The 22,290-nt window shown below is 50.6% G+C and overlaps 1 protein-coding gene across 1 annotated transcript in view; it reads right to left on the bottom strand.

Annotated features, from left to right (window-relative positions):
- The window catches only part of LOC122369467 (twitchin-like), a 57,922-nt gene that overhangs the window by 10,908 nt on the left and 24,724 nt on the right, over positions 1-22,290 (bottom strand). Inside the window, exons 8-13 of the mRNA XM_043344242.1 lie at positions 21,989-22,135; positions 21,432-21,559; positions 20,454-20,626; positions 18,596-18,711; positions 17,528-17,716; positions 9,940-10,051 (exon numbers count right to left, since the gene is read on the bottom strand). Of these exons, the coding sequence (XP_043200177.1) occupies positions 9,940-10,051; positions 17,528-17,716; positions 18,596-18,711; positions 20,454-20,626; positions 21,432-21,559; positions 21,989-22,135 (865 nt within the window). The remainder of the gene's footprint in view (positions 1-9,939; positions 10,052-17,527; positions 17,717-18,595; positions 18,712-20,453; positions 20,627-21,431; positions 21,560-21,988; positions 22,136-22,290) is intronic.

Genomic DNA, 22,290 nt, shown 5'->3' with positions numbered 1-22,290 from the left:
CCAAACCGCAGAAGGTAAACATCGGCCTCACAGGTCAGTTTATGTAACAAAAGATAAGAAAACATAAATGAATGTACAGGGATGTTCACGAAAAACTGACACATTTTAAAACGATTTTGTGAGCATGTGAGAGCTCACGGAGACTTGACTTGCATGCCATTCGAAAGCCTGTTGACAAAAGTTTTGTATCTGCATAGCTCCTTTAGTTAGCATCACATGAGCTTCCAAATAAATAAGAAAGCGTTAAAATGGGGAAATTTGACTTGGCGACAAAACTTAACGGAAAAACAATGAAGCTCTCGCGGCTGCCATCTGCCACCACGACTGAACCAGTCTACGAATTCGTCTAAAATTTGACATATTAATGTTTGGATGGATTATGTTTTATACTATTGGCATATTGTGGGCAAATTCCTAAGGAATGCCAAAATTGGCAGGCTTGGAAGTTGGAAGTGCTGATGTCAGAAACCATGGCCGCATGCTGGCAGTCACTGTAGAGTGGTACCGTGCCATCTTTTAACAGCTTCTGTTAGCTACTGTAGCGGAAATGGGTCGACGTCTACACCATTTGGTGGTTCTGGCACGTCAGGGCCACCCTACGTACAGTAACGGCGATCATCGGTCTCACACGAGAACAGGGGGGAGGGGGCACTTGTCTCGCGCATCACCTCTCACCCATAGCCGGCCATTTCGCTCTACCTCAACTCCGTGGACTATTCCTGTGGGGTCACGTGAGTGACATGATCTGTAGCAGCGGCCCAAAGGACATCAAACCTCCCGACGAGTGCAGTGAGAGGTGTTGCAATTCTCCAGGCACGTGCCCAAAAACGGGGAATAATTTCCTGTTTCGGGCTGAGTCGTGCACTGCTCCAAAAACTCGTCATCTGCAAAATACGCTGTAACTTACGCTGTTAACCTACGCTGTAACTTCTTAGAAACGAAAATGACATGATCCCAAAATATGTCAATACAAACTTAGAAGTCCACTCTATTTGCCCATAGCATGATCACCGTTCTGAGGGCAAGTGTTTTCTCGTAATTCGGAAATAAAATGTGTCAGTTTTTCGTGAACATCCCTGTATAACTAAGCATGAGCCCGTTACGTGTCTTAGCGGCATTTTTGTGTCATATTATTGAACTCCAAGTCATGGATCGGACATTGAAATACCGATACCGCGCAATATCTCATTTCAGACAGCAGTTGTGTTCTGTTCGACTGCAATGTCGGCCATTCGGCGGCGCCGCTGCTGCTGACGCCACCGGTGGCTGGCGACGCGCCAGTGTTGATAGGAGGCCAGGCCGGCGTCATACCGCCGCGCTGCCTCCGGCTGCACTGGGGAGATCGGGAAAACTCCCGACACGGGCCGCGCATCGGGACGACGTCCGAAAGATCAGGGACTCCGTTTGGATGGGATTCAGAGGAACGGCACGCGTGAAGGAAAATGTTAAACACGTACAGAGCAGTCACCAGCGCGCACCAGCGCCGCTCTGCCTGGGAGCTTGCGTCGCGACCATTTGATCACCCCGTTGTCAGAGTGAAAACACATTCCAGATTCTGTCCATTCAGGATCCTAAACAAGTCTACTCTAAACCATTGGAGACATTGACACGCTACTTAACCCGGCAGGCAGTGGGCCTCCCGGCCACCTTCCGCGCGGTGGTGGTGGTGGGGGGGGGGGCATTTTTTGTCCCCCCCCCGTATCTCCGAAACTACCGGACGGATCCGGAAAATTCAAACGGCGTTCCATAGCCCTGTCCAATTTGTTGAAGGAAACCAAATTTCATTGACCTCGGGGTCATCGATTACGTCACAGGTCAGGTCAAAGATAAAATGTTTCACCGTTCACGGGGCTTCTAGGGAAAGCGCTATAACAACGAGTAAAACGCATTTTGTCGAAAATCAGCGATAGGGCGTCAGTTGTCTAGTACATATATTACTATTAGAGGTCACTGGTCATACCAGGTCAGGTCACAGGTCAGGTCACCAAAGGTCACCAAAGGTCACCACATGAACCCAACTTTACTAAGGTTGTGCGATGCATGTTTCATGGCTAATTTTTCATTTCCAACCCAATGGTGTTGGTTATAAGACCATCAGGTACGGTTTAGGTCACTTTCTGGTGGAGGTCAGGTCAAGGTCAGGTCAAAAAAGGTCAAATTTCAAAGTTGATATTTTTGCATAAAATGGGTATTGATTCGATGCAGCTCGTCACAGGGAGTCTAATGGTGGTCTTTGTTTTGCGCTACGAGGTCTAGAATTGCTAGAAATTGAGTTTGAAAATTTGACGTCATCAATTTTGAACTGTTTTTTCGCTATAACTTGGCCAAAAAAAGAGGTATCGATCTCAAATTTGGTATGTACATAGAAGGCGGTAGGGAATATCACATATCTTCCAGTTTTTTTTTAATTTAAAAAAAAAAACTTTTTGGATTTTTCGGCTATTATATTCAAAAAACTATTTTTTATTTTTGGCGGTCAAAATCCAAAAAAAATCAGAAATCCCAGATAGCAGTTTTGTAGCCCTCTATATTCTACACCTTTTATGTCGAATTATTTTTCTGTGTCTCTAAAGCTGTAGGCCTGACAGCTCTTCTCGCGAAACCTTTTTTGGGTCGAAAATGGCAGAAATGACGTCACTCTGACGTCATTAGCGTCCAACCTATCATAGCCTTTGGAAAATTTTTGGTCACAATGTGCAATAGCTATTTACGGGAGGGTACTGAAAGTTTGGTGACGATCGGCGAAGCGGTTCTCGAGATATATCGAAAAAAACTAAAGTGGGGGGGGCAAAAAAATGCCCCCCACCGCCTGGAAGGTGGGGGGGGGGCTGCTCACTAAAAATTCAGCGTCCGAGCTGGGTCTGTGTGAGTGTGGTCATTGCAGCGCAGCGGTCCAGCTGATCTGTGGTCTGTGAGTCAGTCAGCGGCCCAGCTGTTCTGTGCAGTGCCAGTCAGCGGTCCGGCTGGTCTGTGCAGTGCCAGTCAGCGGTCCAGCTGGTCTGTGTGATCCACTGACCACTGAGCGACCCGGCTGGTCTGTGGTCTGTGTGGCCAGTGCAGCGGCCCCGCTGGTCTGTGCGATCACTGCTCAGTCAGCGACCCGGCTGGTCTGTCCGTAGGTGATTCAGTTGGCAGCTGGCAACTCTCGGATCCGGCGGAAACGCTACTCTACGGTGACGCTCGGGTGACCCAAATAGCGACCGCCCTTCGGACGGCCCAGTGGCGGCGGAGTGTCCCGGTGAAATATGGGTAGACAGAGGCGGCCCAGAGGCGAACCGCCCAGCGAAATATACAGGCGGCTCGGCGGAGTGTCCCAAGGAGACACAGGAGCGTAGAACTAGAGACGCACATGAGTGCTTCAGAGCAGCGTTCGCCACGGGCCGCAAAATCCCAGTCCAGCCCAACCCAGGCCCATGGGTTCACAGCCCGGCCCAGCCCATTCATGGTAAAAGCGTCCAAGCCCAGCCCGGCCCAGCTCGTCAAAAATGAATGGATTAAAAATTATTGACACCACACAGGTATCCAAAGGAAGCAAAGAAACAATCTTTTGCGAGCAGCATACACAATGCACATATCATGCGTGCTTTATTAACTCGTTTTTGAGTCTTACACAGTAATAGGCTATGTAACTACAGTTTTTGTCTCAGTTGCGAATAGAGATGTCAATCGGATACCAACTTTTTGGTATACCGATACCAAACCGATACCAACTTGGTATTTGGTATTTCAATCGTAATGTGTTTGGTATTTTGTTGGTATTATGAATGCTCGCTAATGTATAAGAGGCTGTGATTTTGGTAAAAAGTTGGTATTTACCACATGCCGAGATATCCCTTTAACATTAGCACGTGCATTTGGGAAATGGCTTCGGCCCGCCTCGGCTAATGTTGAAGGTATTTGGGAAACGATTCGGCCCTAGGGCTTTTTGATTTTCCCAGACAAAGTTTTACTGAATATTCTGAGCGGAAGAACCAATTTCAAAGAAGATATTTACGGATTGTGTGTTCACTAACAGCAACAGCAAAAGTAAGTGACTGCGTGTTTACATACTTTTGCTGTCAACGTAATTCAACTAAACAAGGTTATCGTTCCAATGCCAATGTATTTATTGCTGCAGAACATGGTCGGAATAATCATTATTTCTACATAATGCACGCAAAAAACGAACAATTTAAATGCGTGAAGCATCTTAACGTGCCACAATGAAACATTTGATATTGTTCCAGCTGGGATCCAAGACGCGTTTCCGTTTGATTCAGCGTTACACCCAATTTTTAGTTTTCCTCACGGTTTCCTCACTCCTGCTGGACTCCATTTCTTTATTCTAACTTCTGGCGTTTCACCATCTTCATCCTCAGCTTTTTCAAACCCTAAATAAGGGGGAAGTAGGAATTTCATCTTTCATACTCAACGCAGCCTAATAATGAAAAACACAAAAAAAAATAATCACGGTGACTATAAATATGAACATAGTATTAATATAATATTAACACAATATTAAGATTAAAGTGTAAAATATCAAATGAATATGATATTAACTGTTGCGCCGGTACGGCATGTGGTAAATCTCTTCCCAACCTTGGGCTGTGAAAATGCAGTTTTATTCACCTCGGTTTTTGGCTACGGACCTCGTGCCTACCGGCACTCGGTCCTCCGCACAAAAACCTCGGTGAATAAAACGCATTTTCCCAGCCCCGGTCGGGAATATATATTCCCGAATATTCCTAAGTTGGTTCGGTTTCGGTATTTTTCCATGGTTTGGGTTGATATTTGGTTTGGTATCCGTATCCTGATTTTCTGTAATTGACATCACTAGTTGCGAACCCCTGACTCCACTTTGCAATTCTTAGCCCAGCCCATCCACACTCCACAGCCCATCGATCCTTCATATTTGAGGGCCCAGCCCAGCCCGTAGCCCAGTCCAGCCCATGGCCCATTGGGCTGGCCCGGCCCATGGCGAACACTGCTTCAGAGGGATGCGAGATGAAGGTTATAAGGAAGACAAGACCGTTCGCTAGCGAGTGTGAAGGGGAAGAGGGGTTTCTGAAAATCACACCGTCCATAAAACTAAGGTTTTGAAGGCGCTGCGACACATCTTTCACAGACCGAGAAGTCTTTTTATATCAAACATAGACTGTGTTATGTGATACATTACCTACCGTCGCTTGGTGGTGTCGGTAGCCGGCAAGTGAGCTGATCTTACTCGCAGGCGGACCGTTGAAATATTTTCGGGGAACTTCTGTCATCAATTCGACAGGGAAGTCAATGAAATGCATCGGTGGCAAGCACCTAGAACAGGAAGTACTGCATTTATAGTTCATGTGAGGCAGGTGGACTGAAACGCTGTCTCGTCGCGCATCAATTGACCGACCGGCGTGTTGTGTGCTCTTCGTTCCCAGTAGCCTTTTGCTCTCTCTCTCTCTCTCTCTCTCTCTCTCTCTCTCTCTCTCTCTCTCTCTCTCTCTCTCTCTCTCTCTCTCCTCTCTCTCTCTCTCTCTCTCTCTCTCTCTCTCTCTCTCTCTCTCTCTCTCTCTCTCTCTCTCCTCTCTCTCTCTCTCTCTCTCTCTCTCTCTCTCTCTCTCTCTCTCTCTCTCTCTCTCTCTCTCTCTCTCTCTCTCTCTCTCTCTCTCTCTCTCTCTCTCTCTCTCTCTCTCTCCTCTCTCTCTCTCTCTCTCTCTCTCTCTCTCTCTCTCTCTCTCTCTCTCTCTCTCTCTCTCTCTCTCTCTCTCTCTCTCTCTCTCTCTCTCTCTCTCTCTCTCTCTCTCTCTCTCTCTCTCTCTCTCTCTCTCTCTCTCTCTCTCTCTCTCTCTCTCTCTCTCTCTCTCTCTCTCTCTCTCTCTCTCTCTCTCTCTCTCTCTCTCTCTCTCTCTCTCTCTCTCTCTCTCTCTCTCTCTCTCTCTCTCTCTCTCTCTCTCTCTCTCTCTCTCTCTCTCTCTCTCTCTCTCTCTCTCTCTCTCTCTCTCTCTCTCTCTCTCTCTCTCTCTCTCTCTCTCTCTCTCTCTCTCTCTCTCTCTCTCTCTCTCTCTCTCTCTCTCTCTCTCTCTCTCCTCTCTCTCTCTCTCTCTCTCTCTCTCTCTCTCTCTCTCTCTCTCTCTCTCTCTCTCTCTCTCTCTCTCTCTCTCTCTCTCTCTCTCTCTCTCTCTCTCTCTCTCTCTCTCTCTCTCTCTCTCTCTCTCTCTCTCTCTCTCTCTCTCTCTCTCTCTCTCTCTCTCTCTCTCTCTCTCTCTCTCTCTCTCTCTCTCTCTCTCTCTCTCTCTCTCTCTCTCTCTCTCTCTCTCTCTCTCTCTCTCTCCTCTCTCTCTCTCTCTCTCTCTCTCTCTCTCTCTCTCTCTCTCTCTCTCTCTCTCTCTCTCTCTCTCTCTCTCTCTCTCCTCTCTCTCTCTCTCTCTCTCTCTCTCTCTCTCTCTCTCTCTCTCTCTCTCTCTCTCTCTCTCTCTCTCTCTCTCTCTCTCTCTCTCTCTCTCTCTCTCTCTCTCTCTCTCTCTCTCTCTCTCTCTCTCTCTCTCTCTCTCTCTCTCTCTCTCTCTCTCTCTCTCTCTCTCTCTCTCTCTCTCTCTCTCTCTCTCTCTCTCTCTCTCTCTCTCTCTCTCAGTATCTCTGCTCTTTCTCTCTCAGTATCTCTGCTCTTTCTCTCTCAGTATCTCTGCTCTTTCTCTCTCAGTATCTCTGCTCTTTCTCTCTCAGTATCTCTGCTCTTTCTCTCTCAGTATCTCTGCTCTTCCTCTGCATCCTTGCTCTCTCGCCTTTGAATCAACAGGACGCTTTTGTCACAAACACTGGCTTGAACGACAGGCTTGAACGACAGGGCCAGTTTACAAATCAACTCTAGAGTTAGATTCACAATTCACACACTCCTCCATTCTTGGCAGGGGCGTAGCCAATGGGGGCCATAGGGGCCATGCCCCCCGCCCCTGGAGCCCAAAAGGGCCCCAACATGGTGTCATAAGTACGGTAAGGGGCACAATAAAAGTAGCGTAAGGGCCCCTCGGGGCACTCCACTGGGTTCGCGGGGGCCTTTCGGGCCTGAGACCTTGCCGCTAGGGCCCTCTGGGCTCTCCTCATTGGTTAAGAAAGGGCCCTTCGGGCCTGAGACTTTGCTACTGGGCCCCTCTGGGCCCTCTCCATTGGGTTCGCAGGGGCCCTTCGTAATTTTAAGGTAGTTTAGCAAATAACTACGTCATGAAATTAAGAAAATGTTGGGTCCCTTCGCACACATGGGCCCCTTTCGGTCTGGTTGCCCCCCCCCCCCCCCTGAGGAAAATCCTGGCTACGCGCCTGGCCCTGTCAGGCGTTCAGGGCCCCTTGGGGTCCTTAACATGCTCAAAGAGTTTTCCTGTAGATCAGAGGACCCGTCACGCGCGCTCAGGGGCCTCTTCATGCACTTAGAGGGCTCTGTCGTGTACTCAGAGCCTTTTTGTGGCTTAGAGGGCCCCGTGAAGCGATCAGGGGCCCTCCTTGCGCTCAGGGGGCCCTGTCGTGTATTCAGAGGGGTTTTCTGTTTCTTAGTGTGCCCTCGTCAAGTTATCAGGGCTTACGAGGCTCTCATGGGCTGTAGGGGCCTTTGGCGTTCTGAAGGACCCTCATCCGACCTACGGGGCCCTCAAGACCGCCTTCAGAACCGGCTGAGCGACTCTATGAAGCTATTCGTGGGCCTATCTAGCAGGGACCCATGGACTGCTTGCCGTTCAGCTCTAACATTTTTTCATTTTTTTAATTTATTTGGGCCCCCTCCAAAAAAATAGTGGATGAAATCCGATGACTTTTTGGATTCTGAGGGGGTTTACCTTGGGCCCCTGTAAGTTTGGCCCCCTCCTGGAGGAAATCCTGGCTGCGTCCCTGATTCTTGGGGGTCCTCACAACACGGTGGGCTCGGCAGAGAACATGCAGCAGTGTTGTTGCCTATGTGAACTGCAATCGGCTGTGCGAAAATGTAACCTTCTGGAAATATGGTATCCCTTGAAGACGCTGGGTCATACCCCGTTGCTAGATCATACCTAGGTACTTGCTGAATAATTGACCCGTAGCTGGGCCAATTTTTCAGTTATGCAAGTGACTGACCAAGAGTTAATCGTGATTGCTGAGGTGGATGTCTCGTCTCCGGGGCTTGCCTCCGCGTAAAGCAGTCTGTCCAGTCCCAATGTGATGCAGTCTGCCCTGTGCCCATGTGATGCAGTCTGCCCTGTCCCCATGTGATGTAGTCTGCCCAGTCCGCGGGAGGTGCAGTCTAATCTGTCCTGTCTCGCCCCCTGGGGACCGCAGCACTGACGTTCAGCGGCCTCTCCACCCCCCAGCGGCGCAGGCTCTGCACCCCCAGTGGCGCCGGCCGAAATCCCCAGGGACTGTTTATTTTACTGCTCGTCGAGAGCTGACCCATATTTCAACACGCGCATCGCAGCGACCGCCACCGAATCCAAGCTTTGAAAATACATTTGGCACCAAGTCGCCCGCGTCTCATAAGCTGATTGAATGTGGCTGCTCCCGGAGCCAGAAATATCAAACCATTTCTCAGTAATGGGAACCATGAATACATTCCATGACCACCCACGCTGAAATGTGCATATCGTCTCACCAAGGATCTGCTAATAACCAAAAAGCGCGAAACTGGTGCATTAGAAAAAAAGATCAATAAAAATGACAAAGAAATAGTTCGCTATGTTTTACCACGTCACGGAAAGGGTCAGCGAAGGGTGCAGCAGCTTAGCCCTTGCCGGGTAATGCTGGGTAAGCAGCAGGTCAAACGTCACGCCATGTATTCGTCCCGGTTCCATCACGCTCGGCGTCCGACTGACCTGGAGCGTCGCCGGCGGCCGCCGCAGCAGCTCTGGCACAGCTTGCTCATGGCCGCCGCCTGTCGCACCGTCACCGCATCTCAGCGGCTCACAGTTCTCACCGGACGGGGCGCTCACACCTCTCACCGGACGGGGCGCTCACAGTTCTCACCGGACGGGGCGCTCACAGTTCTCACCGGACGGCGCGCCCACACAGCCCACCTTACGGCGCGTCTGGCCGCGTCTCGCCGGGCCGCGCCACGCTCGTCGCCGCCGCGCCGGAACTGGCGGCGCCCGGCCCGCCGACGGAAGGTGCTCCGTCTCTCGCCGGTCGCGCCGTGTAAAAATAGAGGCCGGCGCCCGCTGGGCCGCGGCGGTCGCCGACATGGAAGGTCTCGGCCGGACCCGCGGCCGCCATGTTCAGTGGAATGGCCCGTGGAATGGCCATCTGGGACTCGTAGAAACAGCAGGTAAAAACGGACGCGGACGGAGACCGGAGGAATCGAGAGGGGAGAGAGACGCTGCGCCAGGAACTTCAGGAGGGAAGTCGTGTTTAGTATCGGCGGAACTTTTACGGGACTAAATTACATGTTTTCGTGCTTCGCAGGGCCATGGCGAAAGATGAAAAATGATGCGAGATTGCTTACAGGATTGATGATTTCAGATGTGTTGGAAATCTTACTTACTATTTTGCATTTGTACATGTATAGGACGGATGGAGAGGACGGTGTGAAACGCCGACGGCGCCCAGGGGTAGGTGAGATCTCCATGCATTACATGTACATAGATGCATATTTCCCTGAGCCTGTGGCTGTCGCCCGCCGCCGCAGACAGCAAGGATGGAGCGACACTGCTCCGGACTAGGCCCCCGCTGCAGGCTCGTGTCCATGGCGGTGGAAACAAATTGGAGTTCTCTGTCCAACCACTCTGCCGAGCCTGTCAACGGCCGCTTCAGCGAGCCAGGGAAGACCGAATGACCGACACTCACCAGGTCCCAGACCAGAACTCTCACCAGATTGAGATGGCAGCGAAGTGATGGGTCCTGGATACTCATCAGCGCGCCAGACCAGGACACTCGCCAGGCCACCGACCAGGACACTCACCAGGTCAGCGAGGTGGTCGGTCCAGGACACTCAGCAGGTCAGCGAGGTGCTCGGTCCAGGACACTCACCAGGTCAGAGATGTGATCGGTCCCTCCAGTCCCACAGTGATTATGGTCGTCTCGCCGATATAACCGACCATCGGCTCAGAGGGCACCGTCAGAAGGGGCGGCTCCACGGCCTCTGTGGAGGGACGGATGGCACCGTCAGAAGGGGCTGCTCCACGGCCTCCGTAGAGGGAGCGAGGGAGGGCACCGTCAGAAGGAGCGGCTCCACGGCAGGGCGAAGGTCACCGGATATTAAAAGGATTCTAATTTCTAACGCACTGTACTATGAAACAAGTTTTATAATCAGTGTTTTATGTGTTCGGTACATCCGAACAGCGTTCAGTGAAACAATCTACGCGATTGCAAGTCGCATTTTCTACAAAGAACATCGTCATTTGGTTGCGTTGGTGTTTCTTTTCGAAAGTTATTTTTTCGATGCCGCCCTCCAGCCATAAGGCTGTGCTATGAGGGTAATGTATATAACTTTTTAATAAAAATAAATTGACGAGACCTCGATTCTGCTTGGCCTGGTCTACCCCGGTCCCGTGACGATTTTTCAGCCTAATATATCAACAATCGATCTGCCGATCAACAGGCAGTTCTCTGTATTCAGGCAGATTCATCATCCCTAGAATCAACTATTTTTGATACATATGAATAACCAACACAGCAAGTGCCACGTGCCGTGTCAGGAGTGCCAAAATTGTTCAGTTTACAATAGCTCCGCATCGAACGGACGAATGGCGCTGAAACTTGGCCAGTAGCGAAACATGAGCCGAGTGATGCAGTCCCGTGCATCCCGGTTAGGGTGCTAAACTGCACGTGCGTGCGTGATTGGATTGATTCTACATCTTTAAAATGGCTGCAGAGCTGGTAACATTTTTAAATGTAACACATTGTCAGGGGCCGATTGTGTTGTAGATATTTCAGTTTTTTTCAGTTTCTTATCTCGAGAACGGCTGGGCCAGTTGCGCTCATAGTTGATATACCTTTGCGGATCGGCTAGAAGGGAAGCCTGCACAAGTCTCGCATTGTACTTTCTAACGTTTTTTTTTCTTTATAAATTTAGTCCGAACCTTTGATTTGAAGGAATCACAAGGACAGAGCCCCCGCTAGGCGAAGCTTGTTGCGATGACCCTACCCTCTACCCTCCGATCGCGCAATTCCGATTCTATGGCAGAATTTAGAGTCCAAAGTTTAACGTGCGCACATAGCCGCGCACGGCCGGTCCCTTCAATGACTTCGCCTGGCTACGGCCTGCCACCAACCGCAATCATACCCGTCAGGAGGCCCATAAACGTCAAGCGCCCGTTGCGCTTCGAACCCGGACTGTTGTAAACGGGAATGTGTGCTCTCACCACGCGAAGTCCAACGCTCTACCAACTGAGCTACGGGACCGGCAAACGTCATATCATATGTCATAGCGTGAGCCGTGTGTTATACGCCAACTGGGGCATTCCACGATAGATCGTACCAGGCCCGTCACCCTCATCTCTCAGATTTTAATGAAAATCGGCCCTAGGGGTAATCATAGGCCCCAAAGTAGAGGTCTGCACCGGCCGGCTGCAGCCGCGGCTGGCTGCAGCCCAACGGCTGTGGGCCGGGGCGGCTGCAAATATCTCCAAGAACACGGCTACGGCTGTGGCCACGGCTGTGAGATTTCAAGCTCAATCTTAAGTACTCAAATATGAAATTTTAAATCCTTAATCTTACATTCTGATAAGCAGTCTAGCCTGTAAAAATCATGCAAAGGATGCCCAGCAACATTGAAAGTGGTGAAGCCTTTGAAAACCTGTAATGGTTTTACCATTTGCTGTAGGGGAGTTTGCACTCTGGTACAGAATACTGATTATAGGTACCAATTGTTCCTTCATCATCAAGAGCTTGACAGTTTCAGAAAAAGCAACATGTTGCATTGTCACATCCCTCTCAAATCAATCTCACCTGGTCATTAGTTAGGAGAGCACCTTACAGCTATATTGAAGACGAGCGTTCAATAATTCTTTCAGGTAATAGAAAAAGAAATCACGCCTAGGTAAAGGCAGGTAAAGGCTTCCTAAAATATTATCTAAAATAACACTTTTAGATGTATTTCTGGATTTTCGGCAAGTCCAATTACATAATATAAAACTGGCGCTTTATGTTCTAACTAGTGTGTGAGTGACCGCTAACAGAAAATGCTGATCAACGAAGCCAATGGAATTAGATTATAAGTGAGCATGAACCTTACTTACGGTTAATTCACATGATGGTGAAAACCCTGAACACGTAATTCACATGACGGTGAAAACCCTGAACACAACATTTCTTACGCGAACTGTTGACTTTACTAATAAAATGACGTCTTCTTCTGAAAATGTTAAAATTTGATACCTAATCTTTGTTTGAGAGCAATTTTTAAACTGTAGAGCTTTATTATCCATTATTTATAGTTTTCATGGCTGTTAATGGTGACACAAAACAATTTATTGCCACTTCTTTGCTATTGACGTCATTAAAACTCAAGTAAAATTTTTGATTGAAAGAGGCAAATGTGGCTTGCACGTCCTTGGGGATTTGAGCGAAGATCATTATTTGGAAAAATCAAAATAGATGAATGTTTTTCTTTCTTGGATGCTCACTAGTGTTTTGATGCCTTGCATATCAAAATAGTTTGAGACTTGCTCAGAAGGCTGCTTCAAGCCTGGCATATCACACCCCAGAAAATATGCAAGGTAAGAAAGAAGCAAGAGGGTTGACTAGACAATCACTTTTTGACAGTCCATCAACTTCAGTTTCATTTTCCACACCTAACATTGATAATGAAAAGCATCAGGGTCTGTTGTTCTGTCCCACAACCATGCTTCAGGATTTGGCATTAGATGTCTACACTGCTAGTGCTTCTATTCTGGTTCGTTGTTTATGTTTTCTGTTGATGTAGGTACCTACCTATCCATCTTTCTTAACAGGGGCGGATCCAGGAAAACTCCAAGGGGAGGGTCATGAATCGAAGTGGTGCCCCTACCTATACCCAAAATTAAAAACTCAACGGATTTCGTCCACTTCATTTTGGTGGTGCCCCCATTTTCAGTTTTTTTTTTATTTTTATTTTTTATTTTTAATCAGTATCTTAACTCTTAGCCACAACCAGATTAAACCAATTGTAAGCAAGTATATATGAATGTGCTATGTGTATATGTTACGGGTATATATGTTGTGGACGCTGAGTAGTGAGTACTTACCAGGAACGTTATCAGGTAAGCAAATCGTTGTCAGTCCGACGAACTTGACCCTGGCGTCTAAAGGGTCTGTCCTTGACACTTCAGGCTAGTCAGGGGCACCAAAGTCCTTCCAGGGACACCACAAACCTGTCAGGGGCACCTACGGCCTTGTAGGGGCGCCACAGGCCCGCCAGGAAGCAGGGGCACCACAGGTCTAGCAAGTATATACGACAGGAAGGGGCACAACGGGCCTGTTGGGCCCATGAGCACCCCTAGGGGCAGGGGCACCACAGTCCTTCCAGGGGCACCGCAGGCCTGTGAGGGGCACCAGCGGCCTAGCAGGGGCACCAGTCAACACAGGCCTGCCAGGGGCACCACAGGCCTGCCAGGGGCACCACAGACCTGCCAGGGGCACCAGAGGCCTGCCAGGAGCACCACCGACCTCGCAGGGGTAACTTGGGCCTGTCAGAGCCCAGGGGCACCACGGGCCTGTCGAGAGGGGCACTTCAGGCTTTTCAGGGGCACCATAGTCCCCTCCGGGCGCAGGGGTAGCAGGGGCACCAGAGGCCTGCCAGGGGCACTACAGGCCTAGCAAGGGCACCACTGGTCTATCAGGGACACCACGAGCCTGTCATAGCCAGGCATCTCAGGCTTGTCAAGGCCCAGGGGCACCACAGGTCTGTGAGGGGCACCAGCGACCTAGCAGGGGCACCAGTCAACACAGGTCTGCCAGGGGCGCCACAGACCTGCCAGGGGCACCACAGACCTGCCGGGGGCACCAGAGGTCTGCCAGGGGCACCTTGGGCCTGTCAGGGGCACCACAGACCTGCCAGGGGCACCACAGACCTGTCAGGGGCACCAGAGGCCTGCCAGGAGCACCACCGACCTCGCAGGGGTAACTTGGGCCTGTCAGGGCCCAGGGGCACCACGGGCCTGTCGAGAGGCACTTCAGACTTTTCAGGGGCACCAGTCCTCTCCGGGCGCAGGGGTACCAGCGGCCTAGCAAGGGCACCAGAGGCCTGCCAGGGGCACCAGCGGCCTAGCAAGGGCACCACAGGCCTAACAAGGGCACCACGGGCCTGTCAGGGGCACCTCAGGCTTGTCAGGGCCCAGGGACACCACAGTCCTTCCAAGGGCACCGCAAGCCTGTCAGGGGCACCACAGGCCTGCCAGGGGCACCACAGGCCTAGCAAGGGCACCACTGGCCTGTCAGGGGCACCTTAAGCTTGTCAGGGCCCAGGGGCACCACAGTCCTTCCAGGGGCATTACAAGCCTGTCAGGGGCACCAGAGGCCTAGCAAGGGCACCACAGGCCTGCCATGGACACCACAGGCCTGCCAGGGGCACCACCGGCCTTGCAGGGGCGCCTCAGGCCTGTCAGGGGCACCACGTGCCTGCCGGGGACACTTCAGGCTTGTCAGGGGCGTTACAGTCCTGTCAGGGCCCAGGGGCACCAGGCCCGTGGTGTCCCTGCTAGGCCTGTGGTGCCCCTGGCGGTCCTGTGGTGCCCCTGTCAGGACTGTGATACCCCTGATAGGCCGGTGGTGCCCCTGGCAGGTCTTTGGGCCCCCGGGCCTCAAGGGGGGCCATGACCCATGTGACCCCCCCCTTGGATCCGCCCCTGTTTCTTAACCCCTTGCAAGGGCTTGTGTAGGCATGCGTTGCGCATCAGGCTTCAGGCCTTCGGCCTAAAGCCAGATACACAACCACTTAACCTATGATGCTTCATGAGCTTGAGAATCTATAGCCCATTGCAATGTGCTTTTGGCTACCTATATGTTTCAACTAAAAACAACTTATTATATACTATTTGGTTGCATTTCATTGAAAGTATCCACGGCCGGCTGACGGCTGGCTGCCCACAGTTTGCCACGGCTGACGGCTGGCTGCCCACAGTTTGCCACGGCTGTGGGCGGCTGTGGCTGTGGAGCCACGGCTGCGGGGCGGCTAGGCTGTGGAAAATTGCAGCCGTGCAGAACTCTACCCCAAAGACGCCTGGCAAAACATCAGACTTCTCAGATCAAAACTTTTTGAGTTATATTGCATTACATTTTTTTAACTTCGGTATGTAACGGTGAGTTTGATGGCCTATAACTCAAGAACGGGTTAAGCAACCAACAAAAAGTAAACAACACTAAGCTTGCGATGAATCAAAAATTAATATTACTATTTAAAAATTCCAAAGAAAAAATTTCATTGTTGAGCAAAAACCTTAATCTTTTTTCATTTGCCTCTAATGACTTTTGGGACCAAAATTTTTCACATTTTTATTTTTTCAAAATAATCTTCATGTCATTGCAAATCGACATGCAAAAAATTAGAAAGGTGTTCTTTCTATAAGTTCCTCGTTTTCCCGCAAACAAAATGGGTTTCGGAGGGGTTGATACGACCCCAGCACGCCGTTTCGCTTCTGATAGACCTAGAGCCTCGCGGAAAAAATGAGCGTGTGTGCCGTTACAAGTCGCAGCAATTGGTACCCGATTTTAAGGTCTCAGGTTAACCGGTAGCGTCTGAGGTCAGGTCACGTGACTGAAGTTAAGGTTCGGTTTTTAGTAAATAACTTCGCAAAAAATGGCCGCAGAGCCGCGATTTTGGCATCATTGCGTTCGCCTAGATCAGGTGCATCGAATGGTATACTTTTTGCTAGGGTGAGGTCAACTTAAGTAGTTGACCTCGGGTCAAGGTCAGGTCAGAGCCCCTCAGGTCACGAAGCTGGGCAAAGGGTATCATATGGCATAGCATTCGATTCGGAAGGTCATCCCGAGTCCATTGGTGGCTTTCCCGACTCTCTAGCTCCATTTGATCGGGAGTTATTGACGAAAAACTCGTACGACTCTAGTGACGTAATAAATGACGTCACGCAAGGTTAAAAATGCAAAAGTAAAGCATTGGACTTTGCAAGGAGTGCATGAAATCACGATACCATGTACGTGGGATAGTTTTAGATCATTCTTGGCGCCAAAATAACAGTTTTTATATTTCCCCATTGATTTATAACAGTGATGTCACGTGACCGACCTGACCTCATGTTACCTTGAAAAATTCCCAGATATACAAGTTGTGAGACCTCTGAAGGACACCATGTATGCGTCCTGTAACTTTCATCTCGGACAGCTATGGTCATTGGCGTCCAAAACAATGTCAGAACCAAACAGCCTTTTTCACCCTCGTGCTTATAGGAAAGAGGGTTGAATGAACCCTCTTTTCACTTTTTTTTCAGATGACTCAGACTTGAATTGAAATTTCAGTAACCCGTGATGTCACTAGGCAGCTTTACCACGCCATTTGTAAGCTCCCCTCCCGAAATCACTATTCGAAACCGTTATCGTGACGTAAAATAAATACATTTATAGAAAGAACACTTTCCTAATTTTTTGCATACTTCTTAACAATGAGCCAAATATTTTTTTAAAGAAATAAAAATTCAAAAAAAATTTGGTCCCAAAGTCAAAAAAATACAAATGAAAGAAAACTCGATATGTCATATATCAAAAATAGCGTATTTTTCGAAATTTCAAAAATACATATTAATCTCTGTTTCATTGCAAGTTCAATGTTATATAACATTTGGCATTTGAATAATCCGTCTTAGAGTTACAGCCCGCCAAACTTAGCGCTGCAAAGCAAGATCCAAAAAATGTTATACACCATAACTCAAAAAATACTTATCTGATAAGCCTGAAATTGTTACAGGTGGATTCAGAGCCCCTGATTACCCCTGTGACCAATTCTCGTCAAATTCCGAGAGATGAGGGTGTCAAATTGGAAAAAAGTGGTACGATCTATCGTGGAATGCCCCAACTGTCAAGAAACATTCCGTAAACATGTTGTTATCTATTTGCTTGGACATAGGTAATAGGTATATTCTCTATGACCCGTGACCTCAAGTGACAATCGGATATGACCCCCCCCCCCGTGACCCACTGCTGCTGGCGCCGAGATCGGGTCACGTGACGCCCGGGACGGACGGCAGATGCCAAGTCCCCCGCGGCGGCAGGTCTGTCTCGCAGCCCGGACCGCGGTGGGAGGGGGACGGGGACGGGGGATATGGATGGCTCTGGGAGGCCCCGGAGCGCTGTCGGCTGATGGGAGGGGGCCGTCCGTCCTGTCCAACTGTGCACATCCCCCTCACGGGGCCTCACATGGGATGTAAACGCCCGACCGGCTCAACTGCGCCATTTGCAGCGAGGCAATAAGGGGTATGTCCCTACACCTAGGCACCGCGCCCGAGCGGGCATTCTTTACTAACAGATGCCTACCTCTTCTGCAAGCTTTACGTCTCGTGTTAGACGGCCTAGGAGTACGCAGTGCACGTCCCAGCCACCCAATCGAATTCAGATTTCGACATACCCCTCTCGGTTGTGGCGGCGTTCACAGTGTTCGGGTCCGGATGACGCCGGTCCGGTAACTCACTCTGTTGACTGTCCTCCCTGTAGAACGGGCTGACGCCGCGCGGCCGGTCCGCCCCACCGCGGCCAGCTGACGGTGACCGGGGCCGGGCGCGGTGACCCTGGCCGGGGTCAGAGGTCACGGCCGGCCGGACCGGGCCGTCGGCCGGCACCGCGCCCGGTGCCGGCCCTCTCGGAGGCAGCACCGCCGAGTCTGTGACACACAGAGGACAGGTTGATAGTTGCAGCATCTGTTCGCATTGAATTGCATCAGCTGGGAGGCCCATTTCGGGTGGACAACAAACACCACATATTTCAAAATATTGTCTCAAGTCATCCCGGAATTTCGACTTCAATGCGAAAACGACTGCTGATGTGAAAAGTAATACCAGCCGGTATAGCTTATATATCTTCACATTAACGGTTATCTTTTAGGGTGTTTGGTTGCTGGAAGCCTAGAGACAAAACTAGCGACAGCCGGTGATTTATTCCTGTTGATAAGACTGATTGATATCCTTCCGTCTGAACATTTTCATTCCATGTAAATACCTTCATCTGTCCCTAGTTTCATTCCAGTCGGTTCATTTGTGCCTAGCTCCGGTCCAGGTACCCTCAATGTTAGCTGCTGTCTGTGGTTCTGGTCCGTGTCCCCCTGTTGACTGTAGTTCTGGTCCGTGTTGTTGTTGTTGTGCTGTTGTTGTTGTTGTTGTTGTGCTGTTGTTGTTGTTGTTGTTGTCTGTGGTACCGACCCTTGTGCTCCTGTTGTCCACTGTCTGTAGTTCCGGTTCGTTGTCTGCAATTCCAGTCCGTGTTCCCTCAATGTTGTCAGTTGTTTTAGTTCCGGTCCGTGTCCCTCTGTTGTCTGTGTTCCGGTCCGTGTCCCTCTGTTGTCTGTGTTCCGGTCCGTGTCCCTCTGTTGTCTGTAGTTCCGGTCCGTGTCCCTCTGTTGTCTGTAGTTCCGGTCCGTGTCCCTCTGTTGTCTGTAGTTCCGGTCCGTGTCCCTCTGTTGTCTGTGTTCCGGTCCGTGTCCCTCTGTTGTCTGTAATATAGTTCCGGACCGTGTCCCTCTGTTGTCTGCGTTCCGGCCCCTTACCGATCTGGTCGGAGCGCGGCCGTTTGGGACTGGGCAGCACCTCCTCCCTGCTGAGACTGAGTTCACTGGCCGCCCGGCTGCTCACACTCAGCTGGTCCAGCAGAAAGTCGTCCTCCCTGAGACGGAACAAGGCTATTGTCAGCTACAGTCAATTACAATAAATTGCAGTAGCCAGCAGTACATAGTCGTTAACCCGCGCGGGGCTGGGGTCTCCAGCCGAACGCGCGGGGCTGGGGGGGGGGTAAATTTTACCCCCCCCCCCTGTTATCTCCCGAACTAATGGTCCGATTTGGAAAATTCAAACGCCAATCGAAAGATCTCATCACGAACAACTAAAAACATGTACTTAATTTTAAGTTTGAGGTCAAGGTCAAGGTCAGGTCAAGGGTACAAATTGCAAGTTCCTACAGTATGGGCCTTGCACCGTAGTTGCCGAAGAATGGAATCATGGACTGAGACTGATCGCCCAAAACGTGTTCTTAGGCTACCAGGACAATATTCGTTGCATACAATATCATTCAGAGGTCAAGGTCAAGGTCAGGTCAGGTCAGGTCAGGTCACCAAAAACAAAATATAGAAAAGGGCATGTGCGACACATGTTTTATGGGTCATTTTACTCATAGAATTCAATAGGCACACTCAATAAGTGATATGGATCACCTCTGGATGAATTTCAGGCCGAGGTCAGGTCAAGGTCAGGTCAAGTGAGGTCAAATTTTGAAGTTGGTTGTTAAGGCCTAAAAAGGTGTCTATCTGATGCAGTTTTCACGGCGAATCGAATGGTGCTATTTTTGTTTCCGTACGAGGTCTAGAACTTCCAAAAAAGTCATTTTTCAAAACTTTTGTGTGTCGTGACGTCATACAATTTTGAATAACTCCCACATTTTTGAACCGATTCTTCTAAAACATGGTGTGTAGGTGCACATAGACCAATTCTCTGACATATATTCCGGTTTTTTCGGTACACTCAAAATTTTGGATTTTATAGCTATTTTCCCAAAAAAGTCAGTTTTTTGAAGAAAACAAATTGGGCCAAAATCCAAAATTTCGAAAAACCGAGATAGCCATTTGATAGACAAAGTAGAATTACGTATATCCTTTTTTTGTTACGTCTTGATTCCTTTAAAAATGAAGATGTTAGCGGCGTTTGAACTTTTGCCGTTTTTGAGGCGAAAATGGCGAACATGACGTCACTAAAACGTCAATTTCTCAAAAATTTTCCGACGGATTTCGCTCAAATTTTCAGGGAACGTGTCAAATTGATGTAAGAAAAGGTACTGAAAAAAGTTTGTGAAACGTGTCAAATTGATGTAAGAAAAGGTACTGAAAGTTTGGCGGCGCTGCGCGCCGCCGTTTTTGAGATATCGCAAAAATTCGCGAGGGGGGTAAAATTTACCCCCCCCCCCCAGCCCCGCGCGGGTTAAGTGAAAGGTGATGTGTTTTCATTGCACAATCTGGGATATCTAAAACTTCTTAGTTATGGGTCAAATCACAAAATGAAATGCGCTGCCACATAATTACAAGCAAATAGCCTCAGAGGCTTAGGAAGAAAGTTCCTGAAATTATAACTGTGATATTTTCTTATGTTTTTCCTTTGATGTGTGGTTTTCTTTATCTTTAAAATGAAAAACATCATAGGGCTTTGCTACAGTGATATCCCGCTGTTGCGAAGCTCGGGAACGATGTTAGCTCACTCTTCCGTCGGCTCTGGGACGGTCATGGTCCAGTGATAGCTCACTCTTCCATTGGGTCGGGGAGGATGGTAGCTCACTGATAGCTCGCTCTTCTGTCGGCTCCAGGACGGTGTAAGCTCATTGTAAGCTCACCGTTTACTGTTGCTCAGGCCTCAGAGACTCACCCTTCTGTTGGCTCCGGGACGGTGCAGACAACGCTGTCTGGTCCAGGTGGGCCGACGCCGTACGAGTTCTCGGCCCTGACCCGGAACTTGACCTCTGACCCGACGGTGAGGTCAAACACCTGGGCCAGGCGACTGCGCGATGTCACTGCCTTCAGCCAGACGTCCCAGCCGACCTGCCGACCGGGACACAGACATCACGGGACGGTCCCACACCGACCGGGAGATAGACATCACGGGACGGTCCCACACCGACCGGAAGATAGACATCACGGGACGGTCCCACACCGACCGGGACACTGGATCAAGGGACGGTCCCACACCGACCGGGACACAGACATCACGGGACGGTCCCACACCGACCGGGACACGGGCATCACGGGACGGTCCCACACCGACCGGGACACAGACATCACGGGACGTCCCACACCGACCGGCATCACGGAACGGTCCCACACCGACCGGGCACGGACATCACGGGACGGTCCCACACCGACCGGGACACGGGCATCACGGGACGGTCCCACACCGACCGGGAGATAGACATCACGGGACGGTCCCACACCGACCGGGAGATAGACATCACAGGACGGTCCCACACCGACCGGGACACAGACATCACAGGACGGTCCCACACCGACCGGGACACGGGTATCACGGGACGGTCCCACACCGACCGGGACACGGGCATCACGGGACGGTCCCACACCGACCGGGACACAGGCATCACGGGACGGTCCCACACCGACCGGGACACAGATATCATGAAATGGTCCTAGAGGCCGACCGGGACACGGACGGTCCCACCTATAGAGACTGACCGGGACACGGACGGTCCCACCTAGAGACTGACCGGGACACGCGATCACTCTCCAATATGGTCCCATCCAAAGACCAAATCACTTCCATTTCCCTTCCCACCTGGCACCTATCAATGGCTCAATGTCGGCCGATGACTCCAGCGATGATTTGTGCACTTACCCTGAAGTACTCGACGAGATACTTGGTGATCTTGGCGCCGCCGTCGTACTCTGGCGCCGTCCAGTCTATAGTTAGGCACTTGGACGAGAGATGGCGCAGCTGGGGTTGGCCCGGCGGTCCCGGGGCGCCTGCGGAACACACAGTGAGCTGAGGACAGGCGCGGTGGGGGCGCCACCGAGTGCAGGAATAGGGGTGTACCGTCTGGTGGTCCAGGAACCCTCGGGGGAAGATGGGTGCGCCGTCTGGTGGTCCAGGAACCCTCGGGTGCACCCTAGCGACAGTCCCTCCAAGAAAAATTCACTGATCGAAAATCGATCTGATAGGAAATCGAAATGTGCCTTTAATTTAGTTGCGCAGTAAAATGTTTTAACCAGCCTCAAGGGTCATATATTTATTTTCTTGTGTTGGTTGACTTACTCCAACATATGTACAATATTTTATCCCATACATGTACAAACTGGCCGGTGATCATATTATCATAAAATCATATTAATTGCGTTGGGCCCGTTCCCCTAGTACCGTTTCGCTGCTTTTCGGTCAGTCCGGTCTGCTCTCACCTTTGACGGCGATGTTGAAGACGGCCACGTCGCCTCCAGCGTCGCTGACGGCCCGCAGCGTGTACTGGCCGCTGTCCGACGGGCCGGCGTCCGAGACCCGCAGACTGGCCTCCGTGTCCGAGCACGAGGTTACCACCCGGCTGTCCACTGAGGGGGGGGGGGGCAGAGGTCACCACAGAGGTCAGAGGTCATCACTTGGCTGTCCGCTGAGGCGCAGAGGTCACCACAGAGGTCAGACAGAGGTCACCACCCGCCTGTCCACTGAGGGGGGCAGAGGTCACCACAGAGGCCAGGTCACAGGT

This window comes from Amphibalanus amphitrite, unplaced genomic scaffold (assembly GCF_019059575.1).
Source record: "Amphibalanus amphitrite isolate SeventyFive unplaced genomic scaffold, NRLGWU_Aamphi_draft 001038F_arrow, whole genome shotgun sequence".
Taxonomy (NCBI): domain Eukaryota; kingdom Metazoa; phylum Arthropoda; class Thecostraca; order Balanomorpha; family Balanidae; genus Amphibalanus; species Amphibalanus amphitrite.
The sequence above is the reverse complement of the archived record's forward strand: the minus strand, read 5'-3'. Positions and strand labels throughout refer to the sequence as shown.